General features: G+C 40.3%; 2 protein-coding genes across 3 annotated transcripts in view; both read right to left on the reverse strand.

Moving 5' to 3' along the window:
- Positions 1–753: 753 nt before the first annotated feature.
- On the reverse strand, positions 754–6603 carry dnajc18 (DnaJ (Hsp40) homolog, subfamily C, member 18). Its single transcript, XM_068715823.1, has 8 exons — positions 6082–6603; positions 5002–5170; positions 4750–4895; positions 4190–4396; positions 3943–4055; positions 3497–3606; positions 3219–3391; positions 754–2561 (listed from the first exon to the last, which is right to left on the reverse strand). The coding sequence occupies exons 1-8, from the start codon at positions 6206–6208 to the stop codon at positions 2437–2439; spliced, it is 1170 nt and encodes a 389-aa protein (XP_068571924.1). The 5' UTR covers positions 6209–6603; the 3' UTR covers positions 754–2436.
- Positions 6604–7318: 715 nt separating this feature from the next.
- Positions 7319–14452, reverse strand: part of ppp3ca (protein phosphatase 3, catalytic subunit, alpha isozyme) — a 28114-nt gene continuing 20980 nt past the window's right edge. The window contains exons 11-14 of one of the 2 annotated variants that reach the window (XM_068715824.1): positions 13740–13824; positions 13431–13528; positions 12126–12176; positions 7319–10224 (exon numbers count right to left, since the gene is read on the reverse strand). In XM_068715824.1, the coding sequence (XP_068571925.1) occupies positions 10046–10224; positions 12126–12176; positions 13431–13528; positions 13740–13824 (413 nt within the window). In that variant the 3' untranslated portion in view covers positions 7319–10045. The remainder of the gene's footprint in view (positions 10225–12125; positions 12177–13430; positions 13529–13739; positions 13825–14452) is intronic. The other variant, XM_068715825.1, reaches the window with a different exon arrangement.

Here is a 14452-nt window from a genome sequence, read left to right on the forward strand (position 1 = left end):
GGCATCAACGTTTTCCACGATTCACAAAACACGCCACAGCAGCGACACAGCATTAAAGTTTGCTGAAACCTTGCTGCTTAAGAGCCGTCCAATCGAAATCAGTGACTTCCAGTGGGAAAATTTAAATTGTTATCATTTAATAGCCATATTTCTTGTTTTTTGTATTTAAAAGTCTGCCTTGCCTAATTCATGACACTGATGTTTAGTGCACTGTGTGTCAGTAGGGAAAAGCATGCAGATTTGATCAGGAATGAGCTCAAGGCCACATGGCAAAAAAGCAGCTAAGAGTAGCATTCCATTATAAATAAGTTACACAGTGTTGTGTTTCCAAGAATCTGTTGTTACATAGCAATGTCATTAGTTCAGTGTTATGTAAATTGGCCTCATCGATCTAATGTATTCAAAGCTTTTATTGAGTCAAAGCCAACTCATGTACAAGATGTCACACTGTTGCTGTTGTCTGCTTGCTCATTTCTGTTGAGCATACAAATACATCGTGTTGATGTTTTCACTACGACTATGTCCACTGACTTATGTAAACAAAGGCTTTTCCATGTCTGTTAAATCCAGACATCTGTAACTGGCATCAACAGTAGTAACCAGATATTAATTATAGCTCATATTTAGAGTCAAACAGAAAAAAAGTTTGATACTATCTCAAGTTGTACATGCAACAAGTCAAACAAATGAAGCATTCAAAGAGTCAAACCACCACCAAATCATAAATGAACAAACCAGACGGGCCAAAACATACTCTGATTACATCTTTAATTTTCCAGGTATATTTGGCTGAAAACTGAATTCTGCGGTGTTGCACAGATGTACTACGACCCCGACTGATACCAAAACCTGATTTTTGCGTATCACAGTCAAGGTTTTTACATGTTTTGAGTTACAGTGTGGACCTGAATATTCTAGTCAATTAACATTTACTGTGTCAGTAGTCATGAAGATGTGGTTGCTGAAAAATAAATACGTAACTAATAACACACACACACTCTCTCACTGGGATGCATGCAACAGTAACAAGAGGGAACACAGGATTGAACTTTAACTTAAAAGTGCTCGAGAAGAACCTGAATATTATGTGAGAACAGCTAAGGCAGTTTGGCAGTCTTAGTGCACAGAAACAAGTATCAGTGTCTGTTTAGGGTTTAAATAAATCATCTGTGGTTGGTATAAAGAATTAAAGTTAACACCTCCACAAGGTTAGCGTCCGATTAAAACAATTTAAACCGATAATTCTGTTGGAGATGAGAACAAAATGATTGTTTATAAAACATCAGTATAAATGAAAAAAAAGGTACAGAATTTATAAAACATGTATAAAACATGGGCCAAATAGTATTCTAATACGAAACTAAATAATGTAAGCTTCTGCATGGTTTGGGAAAAGAAGGTATTGCATGCTAATGAAGCCCAAGCGACCTCACAGATGTTGCTCACAGTCGAGCTTCTCACACCTGCCAGGTACACCAGAACGTTGTGCAGGACTGTGAATGGGCTCTTCGCTTGTGACAAATCAAAAAATGACAAACTTTTTGCGACACACAACAGTCCTTTCTCACTCCTAAACCTCAAACATATGCCTGCAGCTGAAGTACCAAACGACTTCCTGAGTGGAAGCTTAATGACCAGCGTAATAAACGCCTGTGCGAGCAGTAGGAGCAGCAGGAAGCTCTACAGTAGGAGGCCGCTCATTTTTTTGGCAAGTGCAACCTTTTTACGATCACACAATCAGAAAAATGTTGTCAAGATTTGTTAAATTTAACCGACATGTGCCTCCTATTGCTATAGTCCCAGAGGACACATTGCCTGATCAACCACAGTAAATCTGATTAGTCAGTGTTGTAATAATAAATATCTGTTATTTCACAGTACAGAAGCTCTCAGATTTGTCCAAAGACTACAGTACTATATTAGTCACTGTATTGTATTACTTCCTACAGAAAAAAAAAGATGAGCCAAGATGCTCGGGCAACAATCACTCCATTGACTATTAAATAACACCTAAAATTTCAGCAAGGACACAAAAACATGAAAGAAAATAAATACAGGTAAGCTACAAAACCTAAACGAATAGAACGTGTATGAGTGAACATACTACTGCCTTCATAACCCCAAAGGGAGACCCCTTACGTCATGCCATTTCTATAAGAAAGTTTAAAGGCTCCGAGACATCATACACACTGCCACAGCGAGTCTGCACTTGACGCTGCTGCTGCTGCCACCGCAGCTAACAATGCAACTCTTATTTTCTACCATCGAAGAGGAGAGAAGGCACATTGTTTCCAGTGGCATAATCTCCCACCGACTGCGCTGTATACCTAAAAGAGATTTCTTTACAAAGTGGCCGGATTGGATAAATTACACACTTTTAATAAAATGCATTTTTGTAAAGTCTGTAAAGAAACGTGTTCTCCTCTCAAGCGGTCCTCATTTGCCTCTCTGACGGCCAACCAATCGGTGCAGTTTGTCACAGTTGTCCAGCCTCATCGACTCGGCCTTCTGCTTCAACCGCTCGTCTCGGTACAGTTGTCCGAGGTTCGCCAAGTCTGATTCTGCAGAGGAGAACAGAGCGCCAAAAGAAAGATGCATCACAATGGTTTATCATAGCTTTCTGCACTTAAAAGAATAGTGCCACATTTTGGAAAATATACATCTTAGCTTTCTGGCAGAGAGTTGGATGAAAAGAACAATACCACTCTCATGTCTGTATGGTAAATATGAAGCTACAGCCAGCAGCCAGTTAGCTTAGCTTAGCTTAGCATAAAGACTGGAAACGGATGGGGAAAATGAAAAAAACGACCTGTGTACCACCTCTAAAGATCCCAACACACTATATCCTGTTTTACAAAAACATAATTTGCGATTCTATGCGGGGATGTGTGCCGGAGTATTTCTTAGGTAGGACTAGTTGCCAGGCAACCAGCAGAGACTCAAGGTTACTGCTCCCAGCTGCAGCCTGATATATAAAGTACAGATATGAGAGTAGTATCAATGTTATCACCCAATTTCCAGCCAGAAAGTAATTGAGGATATTTCCCAAATTACTGCACCTTTCCAAGGATGCAATGTGATTTGAGGCTCTGGCTAGAAAATGATCTAAAAGATTTAATATAAATGAAGATTTCAGCATTATAGAAATCAGTGATAGCTGCACTGTAACAAAAAAAAAAAAACACTCCCCGTTTAAGCCCAATGAGCTGCTCGCTTACTTTGCTGTTTCTCTTTCCAGCAGCTGTTCTGCAGGTGTTCGATATAGTCGCTCTCAATAGTTTTCTCGAGTTCATCCAGCGCAGCTCCGCGGTATTCCTTCTCAAAACTTTTATCCACATAGTACGGTACACCCATGTGCTGCGTTTCCCTGGACACCACCAGCCCCATGGCCCTGAAAACCCCCCAAAACATCATTAAAATGTATTCAGTGAAATGCCGCCGTCGAACCCGGGGGTTTGCTCAAATGTCTACTTGTTGTAAGGTTCCACAGACTCACGGCTTATAGAAGAGACTGTAGGGCGGGTTAGTGGCCATCATCTGAGTAAACACTGATATGAGGATAAGCACCAGCACAGGGAGAAGCTGCAGCAGTGCTGTGAAGGTGTTCTGTGGGAAGATAAAAATAAATCAGCACAGATTACAACGCATATGATCCTGCATGTAGGCTGCACTGATTCACACCGGAACAGTACAGTGTTGTCTTTAGAGCATACCACGTAGCAAGTAAGGCAGTTATGAGGGAAGTAAATGAATGACGTGAAACTAATCAGTATGGGGGAAACGATCACTAGGAAGATGCAGCCATGCTAAAAAAAATGCATTCCCAAAAAGTTCCATTTCTCCAGTGCATGTTAATGATTAGATCATAGCCATATAAGACGGCAACATAATACTGTAATTGCTAAACGGGGATTTGTCTTCATGTTTTTGTGAGTCACTGACCTGACTCTGGTTCTCCTCCACCACCTCCTCGCGCCTCTCATAAGCGCGTCGACGACGAGGCTGATAGAACTGAGAGTAGGAGGCTCCCTGGTTGGTGTACACGTGGATGTTTCCTGCAGAGAGACACACACACACACACACACACACACACACACACACATACACGCTTCTTTAGCCTCTACACTTCCACAATAAACACCGTGGATAACAATCCTAAACTGTAACACTTCCAACCAAAAACACCCACCTGTTGGAAATCTTCCTCCAAAGAAGATGTTGAAGAGTTCCTCGGGGGAAATGTCGGCCTCGAAGTCTCTGTTGAAGCTTCGGTAGTATCCGTGGCGGCTGTGGCTGGAGTTTTGGGGCGCGTTCGAAGCTGCTGATTGATCTCCGTATTGATCGTACTGCTGCCTCTTCTCCGGGTTGCTCAGCACTGCATATGCATTGCCTATTGCTGTTGGGAGAGGAGGGAAACAATTGGTCGTGGCATTTAAATAAGTCGGCAGAATATAGGCACCAATGACGCCTTAAAATAAAGTACAGGTATTCAGCTTGGTCTAAGTTTTGGAGGAAGTGAGCCCTGTTTATTTGTTGCCTATATTTGTTTATATTTTGGCAAAGTGGCAGCAGTGCACTTATGCTAAATTAGCTATTAGCGGCTGCCCGTAACTGCTGTCTGTGTTGGTGAACAGGCAAAATCAGCAGGTAAAAAAAAATAAATACACTAACTGTCTTTTCGTTGTTTTTAGAATATCTGCATTCACCTAATGCATTTTTTTCTTCTTCCTCCTCCATCAAAACTCGTACCTTTGAAAGCATCCGTGGCTCCTGGAGCAAAGTTCTTGTCGGGGTGAAACTTGAGGGCCAACTTCCTGTACGCCTTCTTCAAATCTTCCTCGCAGGCATTTTTGGTAACACCGAGGATTTCGTAAAAGTCTTTGCAATTCTTTATCCTGCAATAAAAAAAAATGCGAAACGGATGTCAAAACACAAACCAGAACTATTGCAGTGGAACAAAGTGAAAAACACACGTCAAAGAGTTGGAGAGTCACCGCTCACCTGAGAACTCCCTGCCGCTGCTCCTCGGTGTAGCTCTTCTTCTCATCACCACCCACGTTACTCGTTTCATTGCTCCTGATGTCCTCGTCTCCCCAGCCGGACGGCGGTGGGACGTGGTTTGCCTGTGGACCAGCGGTGCCTCCGTTCCTCACTATGGCATCTATCAGCACTGCAAACAAGAACACAGTGGCTGAGGTCAGCTGACAAGTCAGGTGGAAATGAGGAGAGATGATGGAGAAAGCTGAAACATGATAGGTGTCGGTATCCCTGAATATCACAAATATAATGCATGTTACCGGCCAACAAAAATGTATATGGTTTGGCCATTAACATGCAGATTAATGACAAATTAAAAAGTTATAGTAGGGCCTCCAGAACAGCTTGAATGCTCATTAACATAGAAGATATACATCTGAAACTCTGATGGAGGGATGGCGCCACTTTTCTAAGACTTATTTGGTGTTTTGATGACGGTGGAAGGCGCTGTCAAAAACACTGCTCCCAAAATGTCCCATTGGTGTTAAGATCCAGATAAGTTGAAAGCCAAAGTATTTGATTCACACACATTTCACACTCAACATTCAGTGATTCCTTATACTGTATGTGGAGGCATTTGAATTAATAATTATTCATGCTTTCCATCTATACAGTAGATGAGTAGAGTGATATTAACTGTGCATACAGCCGTAAAATGGACCCTGTGACATTTAACCGCCTCATGCACGGTGTGATCAGGGAGCTCCAGATAATAATCTACCGCAGCTCATTTATCCGGGTTATGATGGGCGAGATAAAGCAAAGTCAGATCCAAACACAGCACTGCCTCAGAGTGAACCGCAAAGGGGACAAGGCAGCCCTTAAGAGTCCTTAAACTCAGCATGCAGCCTACACACACATTAAGTATTAAAGCTAGCAGGCTCGCGTTTGTCTCCACTTCTAAAAATAGCAATTCACTGCACCCAACGTGAAATCTGTCAAATACATGTCCGACTGTTCATACAAAAGGGGGGTAAGTTGGCTGGTTGGCCAACGTTAGCCTGTCAGGACTGCCATTGCAGAATGTGCGTCAGCTAATTTTACCTCTGGCCCGGGTGCTGGGGTAAATATTCTGGGCTTCATAGAGCAGCTGCAGCGCACGGTCCGTCCGTCCTGACCGTAAACACAGCTTCGCCTTCTCTATCAGCCGGTCGGCCTCTTCTTTGACCATTTTACCGGTCACGGGAGTTGTATCGCTGGTCCGGTGGTCGCTGCCTCTAGATGTCTGTCCCCCGTGCAATGTGCGTCAATATCATAGGGCAAAAAAAAGAGAGCCGTTAGAGCTAACGTTAAGGTAGCCCCGGTTAGCTTTGGTTTCAGACAGCTGCGTAACGTTAGCTAGGGCGCGAGCCTGCAGTCACTCAAAAAGTCCTTCGCACTATTATCCGATCTGCAGACGATGGCGGTTGCTGTCAGGCTGCAAACAGGCCTGCAGCAGGGCCATTTTATTTAAAGCTGGAGGTTTGGAAGATGGGCTGTTTCTTTGCTGTCTGGCTTTTCTTAGCGGTGTTTTAAAGGGCCACACTGTGAAACTAAACTGGACCTCCTGAGCTGTGATGGACAGGAGGTGGAGGCAAAACGTCATATCCTGTGTCGGGAGCTGTGGAATGTGTAGGAAAATAAGGACCTGATATTGAGTCAAAACGGCAATTACTAATTAGTTACTACTTAGTAGTAGTTTGTTTGCAAGTTCGCAATTTGTTTTGTCCATCATATTGCTTTTCCTGTCCATTACCTAATGGTACCACGGAAACCCAGTAGGTTGAGCAACATCAGCAGGTGTGGAGTGATGCTGCAGCATTCAAGGTCTTTCATTTAAAGGCATACTTACTCAAGTGCCAATGAGGGAGGGCTAAATACAAAATAGTGTTTTTGTTGTTGTTGTTTTTTTATCAATCAAGTAGTAGATTTCTGCCTTTGACAGCAGAATGAACAGTTAATGTATGTTATGGATCTTTTTAACCAACCAACCAATAAAACTGCACATTTAGCAAATATGGATTATGGTAACATTACATAAAATGACAAATTGTAAACGTTTCTGTACCAATTGAGATGTTTAGCCACATCTAAATTTAGATGTAACAGACTGTAGTGTAATGATTTTGATAATAAACCTTAAGTGTAGTAAATATTCTTGGTTGGCTATATTGTACACAAGTAAGGCATGTAATTAGTTTTGAGGGGTTGTACCGTGATGTAAGTCATGGTAAAAGTTGCAACTATAGCATTAATATATCCGTCAGTGAGTTAGAAACTATGCAACACATTTTTTGTTCATGCATATTTTATTCAAGAGTAAAAAAATGTGATTTGTCCCATAGGGCATGCTTACAATGTGTGTATCATTTAGGAAGTCAAATGCCAAAACATATTTCCATAGATAATAAAAAATGTTGCAAGATAAAATCCATTATATTTGTTTGTTGAAATATGCATGTAGACCATACAAGAACCAGAAACAGAGGAAGGAAAATAACCATAAGCTAATTTGTAACAATAATAATATCAGCAGTAAATATAACCAGAGTACAATGTTTCCTGTTAAACGTAAGTGCGACAAGTGATTTTCTTAGTGTCCGATTCATTTACATCTGAAAACCATGCTATCATGCTTTGGCAGCCTGAAAGTTGCTTTTCACTGAGATTATAGTCATTCACACTATTGAACATTTTCTGTACATCAGTACAACAGAAAAAAATAAACACAAGGCTTCACACCTTAGAAGGGCATCTCTGCATACAAGAAATCAATATAAAATTAAAAGCAGTGGTAATAAATAACAGAATAAAAAAATGGACAAAAACAATCAAAGGAAGCCTATTTATAAAATTTATAAAACAAAACAAATAAAACTACAAATGTAATTCAAAAATAAAATAATTCAAGTTTACTATTTGAAACACAACTATCACAATTATAATCTCACGTAACAATTAGGAACTTAATTGCATGCATTGATGCGTTCCATACCATAGATGCTGTGTTAAAAATCACGTTCTGTCCATCCTTAATTCACATACCTTTATCATTAAATAGAAAGTAGAAAAAATATTAATGTATGAAGGGAAATTCTAGAAATTTATGTGATAGTAAGTGTCGTTTGAGGTTTGGGCTTCACTGGTATCAACTATCCCTAACAATTAATTTTGAAAGAACTAGAATGTTTCCTGTTATAATTTAGTTTCTTTTCATTTGGACTTTAGATTTGATGTTTTATGTGGATCACAGTGTGGGTGCACTTTGTCAGTCAAGTTGTTCTCAGGCCTCGTTCTTCACTGTACTGCACTGTAAATTTAGATTAGATTAGAAAAATGGTTGGAAAAACAAGAAATGAAATGCAATGTACACAATTTGATGCAATATGGGTGGATTAATAAACCAAATGCCTGGTCTACACTGCACTCAGATTTAATGAAGGAAGTACTTTTGATAATTTTAAACTAATCCAAAATCAATTTCAGTGAAAAATAAATCACATTTGTTCTCAAATTAAGCATTAATTAATTAAATTCGTTAGGATACATCTTCAAATCGCTTTCTGGATGGATCTAAGCATGCTTATTCAAAATAACACAATGGTGTTTGGTTGTTAAATAAAGGATATTTCAAATATATGCATTCACAAATTTGTAGAATTTCCCTCTTCCTCTGACATAATACTTTGTTTAGCTCTTAGGCATTAAATCTCATTGAATTTGCAGCACAGCAAATTGTGCAATAACTCAAAGGGCGCTAATGTATTCTTTTACTTGCTCTTTAACAATAAGCAGGTGAGAAATAATCAGGTAGTGTGTGACAGCAGGACATGTCCCAAAGTTCAAAATGACTTCTTCTTTCTCCCTCTGTGGTCCAGAAACAGGTGTTAATGCCGCTTTGTTGCCAGTCATAGCGATGCAGAGGAGATGAGAAAAGACTCCTTCAGTGGAGGATGCTCAAGTGTATACTTTCCAGAAAGTGTGTGAGGTATAGCTTGATAAAATGCCATGCTTCTTAAACGTTTAATGGAGAGGAAGAAAAACAATTTAAGGATGATCTGGATGAAAATATAAACCTTTGAGATTCCATACAGACGTTCATCAAGTTGCATCTTCATATGGGCTAGTGTGCTCCTATTGGAGGAATTTTCAGATGTTCTGAATGAATCTTGGTGTTTAATATGTGATAAAATAGTACCTACAGTGAAAACAAAGTTTCAAAATGCTCTTTTTATCCCCTCCCTGTCTTCCCTCATCCCCTCCAAGTTACTTCTTGCTAGGAGATGACTGATAATGTGGGGAGGAGAGGAAAGGAGACTATTGAAACGTACCCAAGGACGAGTTTGATCTCAGACTGCAGCGGCTTTAGCACCCTGTCCTCTTTCCCCTATACAGGATGATGGCATCTTACTACAAGGTAAATAAAGCAATTTAACTCCACTGGTAAGATTGCGCTGCACGTTTTTAAGAGGTCCACATTTAGCTTTCTTTCTTTCTTTCTTTCTCACAAAGTGGTGTGACTTTTTAATACAAAACTTGTAGGCAAACAAGATTCTTTTCCTCATTAAGTGAAATTGTGAGTGATATATAGTAAACACTTTATAAAACAGTAACATGATTCGTGTGGCATGGATACTGCAATTATGTCTTCTGTCAGGCCCTGTGATGAAGGAGCAGACACTTGTCAGCACTCAGAACAACACAACCCCCCATCAATTCAGCCTGTAATTGAACTGAGAAAGGGAACAACAGGCAGAAACAACTTTCAACCACACTTTCAGTCAAGCTGCAGCCTTCTGGCCTCTCCTTATCCCTGCCCTCTGCTGTGAACCCCCCCTCCCCCAACTGTGCAATGACATACTGTCATGAAAAAAATGACCTTTTTTCGCCCGTTTTAGTTTTGCTGCAGATTTTCATGTTCTGTCTGTGGGCCTGGTTTATTTCTTTGTTCTGAGGCCTGAATTCACGATTTGGCAAAGTCTTGCTGCACAGCGCAACAGCTGCACGGTTCTGAGGCTCAGACAGCACATCACTGGATGTTGCTGTTGTCATCCGTGCCGTTTGCCTCTGACATATTCATCTTTCCCATGGAGTGACCCACATGGTTCACCCCGTCCTTGCGAGGTGGCATGCGCTCGTTGATGCGGTCTAGGCCCTTGGCCTCCGCAAAGCTGGCGATCTTGTGCTGGGGGGAGAACCCGCGGATGGCTGAAAGGAGAAAACACATATAACGGTATCAGGCTCACCTTGTAGCAGCACAGTCTCAGAATATTCCTGATATCATGTCATATAGAGTTTTTTCCCCCTAAAATAGCAATCAGGGTTACATACTACCGGTTAATGCCATTCAGTTATTGCTGCAATTTGAGACCTAACAAACTCCTTGTGACATTTTTTGTGCCACACAAACAACATAAAAAAGCCAAAAACTGAGTTGTAAAAGTCCTTGCCTGCATGCGGCATAAGTGTTTAATTGAAAGGAGCTGCTTTTTTGTTTTTGGGAGGCATCATTGACATGTTATCTGCATGTATAAACTGCTGCTTACTTTCCTACAGGAGGTGCAGATTAACATTGTACAGTCCAACTATTATCCATATTGGATAACCCGGATCACCCTCTCCACCACCTACTGCAGGGACAGCGGGGCACTTTCTCCAACAGACTGATCCAGCTCCACCGTCATAAGGACAGGTACAGGAGAACATTCCTGCCCTCAACTATAACACTCTATAATAAATCACCTCTGGCCAAATCTTCCTTCAAATGACTATAACACCGCTAAACTGCTGTTGGCGATCTTTTGCACTACTGTTTAGTTTAGTTTTCCTACTTAGTTAGTTTAATACCATTTTGTTTTATTGTATATACAGTGCATTTTTTTATTACTTTATTTTCTTTAAATTGAATAAGTTCTGCACTGTTATTTTATTGTATTGTATATATTGTGCATTTTCCGTACTTAATATTTTTATTTGACTGTATACTTAATTTGCTGCTGCTACAAACAAATTTCCCCCTGGGGATGAATAAAGTATACATCTATCTATATATCTATATCTATCTAGTATATCAGTTGATAGATATCTATCTATCTATCTATCTATCTATCTATCTATCTATCTATCTATCAACTGATATACTGTTGTTTTACACATTTAAAACTCCCTCAGTTTACTTACCCCACCCCAGTATTCAGTTTCAACAGAAAAGACATCGAATAAGAGGAAAGATGTCCATAAAGTCCTGTGACTTGAAGCATTTGTATTATTTGTTTTATGTGGTAGCAAAAATGCAGCCAACTAACTCCTAACTAACCTTCACTGTGATAAACAAAAGACACATTTCTAAACAATGAATGTCTACAACTATTTTAGATATACTGTACATGTAAATGAAAATATATATTTGTGTTAGTACTGTAAATTACTGTCTAATAACCAAAGCTTCTTGGTTAGTGAGCAATGATTACCTTAGACATATCGTGAGGACCTGAGGCTTCATGATGCATATTTCATGTAGATGCTCTGGTCTGTTTCTTGTTCTTGGGCATGCAACACTTTTTTAGGACCAGATGGAGGCCATTTACAAGCCAAACCAAAAACAATGAATTATTGTAGTCATGCATCTCTTAGCAGCACTTGACTTTGCAGTGTTTTAATTTATTATGAACGTGCCTTAAAAAGCTGTTCTTTTTTATTTTGCCTTTCCTTCACTTTTTCTTCCAGTTTGTGATGACCAAATCCAAACAATCATTGTTGGTACTCTCTGTGTTGGTTTAGGCAGTGGGTGAGGGAGCTGGGACAAGAGTCTATTAAGTGTGCAACAATTAGTGTTCCCCCCTCCCTCCTTGGTACCTCGACCAAACAGTGACGAGAACACAATCCCTCACCAGCTCCCCACCCTGCAAGTACTGCTTTACCACTCAGGCACCCATTAGAAAACAATCCAGCCAATTCCGGGATCAAACTGTCCTGTGAAATGTTTGAGATGTTTGATGGAGTTATTGTCGTGTGAGCTGTTGTGTGCATGAAGTGTTAGTGGCAGGTGACCTCTGCAGCAGGACGCCCTGACAATATGTGGATGGGTGGAAGATGGGGCAGAGGTTTACCTTCTCCATCCTCATCAGTCGTCTCGATGGCTTCAATGGCTTCAATGGTGGCTGAGGGGGGGAGGAGGGGAGCAGGTTACTCCTGATGAAGCCATGCAAATGTAAAATGCAGCCCCGGCGAACAGGCGGCTCATGTGAGGCCAGATGTGATATACATGTTCTCTGGCAATGCAGCCAAACTCGGAGGAATGCCATGCTTTAATATTGAGAGAATTAGTGTCAATCATGGGTTAGGTATGAAAAATTAAAAAAAATAGATCCAAAGAGAGAGAGAGAGAGAGAGAGAGAGAGAGAGAGAGAGAGAGAGAGAGAGAGAGAGAGATTTTGAGACAGAAAGAGTAATAGAATGAATCGAGGCCGCAATAGACTTTAGGTAAGAGGACAAAAAAGACTTGTTCTGGCTTTGTACTAGATATTTTAAGAGGATTTCACAAATGAATATATTTTGAAGTCAGTGTAAAATAATTGCTTGCTGTCAGCACACAAGTAGTAACGTTTGTAGGCTAACGCGTTTCCAAACGAAAACGGAGTAGTGTGGATGGGTTAGTTAACCAATAGGGCTTTGTTGGTGTGAGTTCTGCCACCTATAGGTAAGAAAATTGCTTAATGCAGCGTCAAGTTTATAGATCTTAAAGGAGCTTTCGTCTTTGTCTGGTTCTGTGATGGAATCAACGTTGCAGGTTTTACACTATATTATGCGACTGATGTAATGTTAATGGAGACAGAAATATGGAAAAGCAGTTTGGTTTTTTCTTCCATAGCTTAAATGTGGTTAGAGCGTTGCTAAGAGGCTAAGAAACAAAGCTTGCTGGCTGCTCTACATTTAGAGTTCCAGGTACGGAAATTAGAGCTTCTTTAGCGTCTGTACTGTGATCATATCAACAATAAACTGAGTATTTGAGGGTTGTACAGTTACATGTGGGATTTACATCAAATCCTTTGAATTTGATCTGAATGCACAAAAGTGGGCAGGCAAAGAATGTTGCTTCATACAGAGCTACAGAGGACTGCGGTCCCACACACACATCCCTTGTCGCTAAAAGTTGCAGATTGACTGATGGATGGATGTGGTGGTAGACCAATTGGAAAATACAAAGAAATTCATTTTTTTGTTATTTTTTGCATATATTTTTAAATAGGACTAAAAGGGTTAAAAGGGCATTTTTTTTTATTACATCTCAACTTTAAGTCACAGAAGGAAAGAGAGAAAGAGAGAGGTAAAGCCAATGGTAGGACTGAGAATGGTTACAAAAATAAGATGGAGTAGAGGGTAGAGGAAAGGCTTATGCTGATCCTTGTACTCACCACTCTGCAGCGTCTGTTTGCCTCCAGAGAGAACCCCACTCGGCAGCATGCCAGTGGGCGTCAGGCCTTTAAGCGTCAACACATTTTCACTCTCCTCTCTGCAGGAAACACAGAGGCAGGCAAACAGGTCACAAAACTTCACTGAACCCGGATCACACTGGAGAAAAAAAAAAGCGTTGTGCCCCCATTGTGACAACAGTGGATACACACACTTACACGCATGTACAGAAAGAAACCCCTGATACTGTTTAAAAATGGGAAAATATGCAATCATACTTACATTCACATACACACAAACATAAAGTCTACCTGAGAACTGAGAACATTTTGGCCATTTTCCCAATAGCACGGATCTTGTTCCTGATCACCTCCTTGCGTGCTGCAGCTGCATTGGCTGCAAAGAAATACATATACATAGTGTCATTATAGGCTTCTCTGATGCAACCGATGCATAAGCCTATATAATGCATGAGAAACTTGTCGTAGGGTTCTGTGACACATACAGTATATGTTTCTTGATGCATAAGCTACTGGGATAATAGTCACGTTTATTGTAAAGCACACTGTTATTATCGGCCATTGTAATGCATTAGATACTGTAATTACATGCCCATGTGACTCTATACTGTAGACTCATAGCCTGCATGTAGTGAATCAGACATTCTCTGATGCAATAAACATTGTCTTCGTTTTTTAAAGCAATACACCACAAAACTGTATCTTTTTTTACTGATGAACTGTAACGATAATGTTTTAGTTTTAATTTACAAGATCACGTGACAATTTACTGCATGTATTGTAACAACAATGGATTCAAGCCAGTGTAAAAAAAAAAGGTGATGACGTCATTAAAAGCACATGAAAGGAGAATAATTTCACGCCTGATTTTCTCTCATGCCTGTTAGTGATCAAACTTTTAAACAAATTTGGCACGAGCAAAGGAAACCCAAAATCCAGCCCAAGTATGCCGATCTCCTTCCATGAAAGATCTCCTACTGCATGGAGTCTGAATTTAACCCACA

Source organism: Cebidichthys violaceus, unplaced genomic scaffold (assembly GCF_023349555.1).
Source record: "Cebidichthys violaceus isolate CVI_PGR_0920_01 unplaced genomic scaffold, fCebVio1.0.p SCAF_20, whole genome shotgun sequence".
In the NCBI taxonomy this organism is placed as follows: Eukaryota; Metazoa; Chordata; class Actinopteri; order Perciformes; family Stichaeidae; genus Cebidichthys; species Cebidichthys violaceus.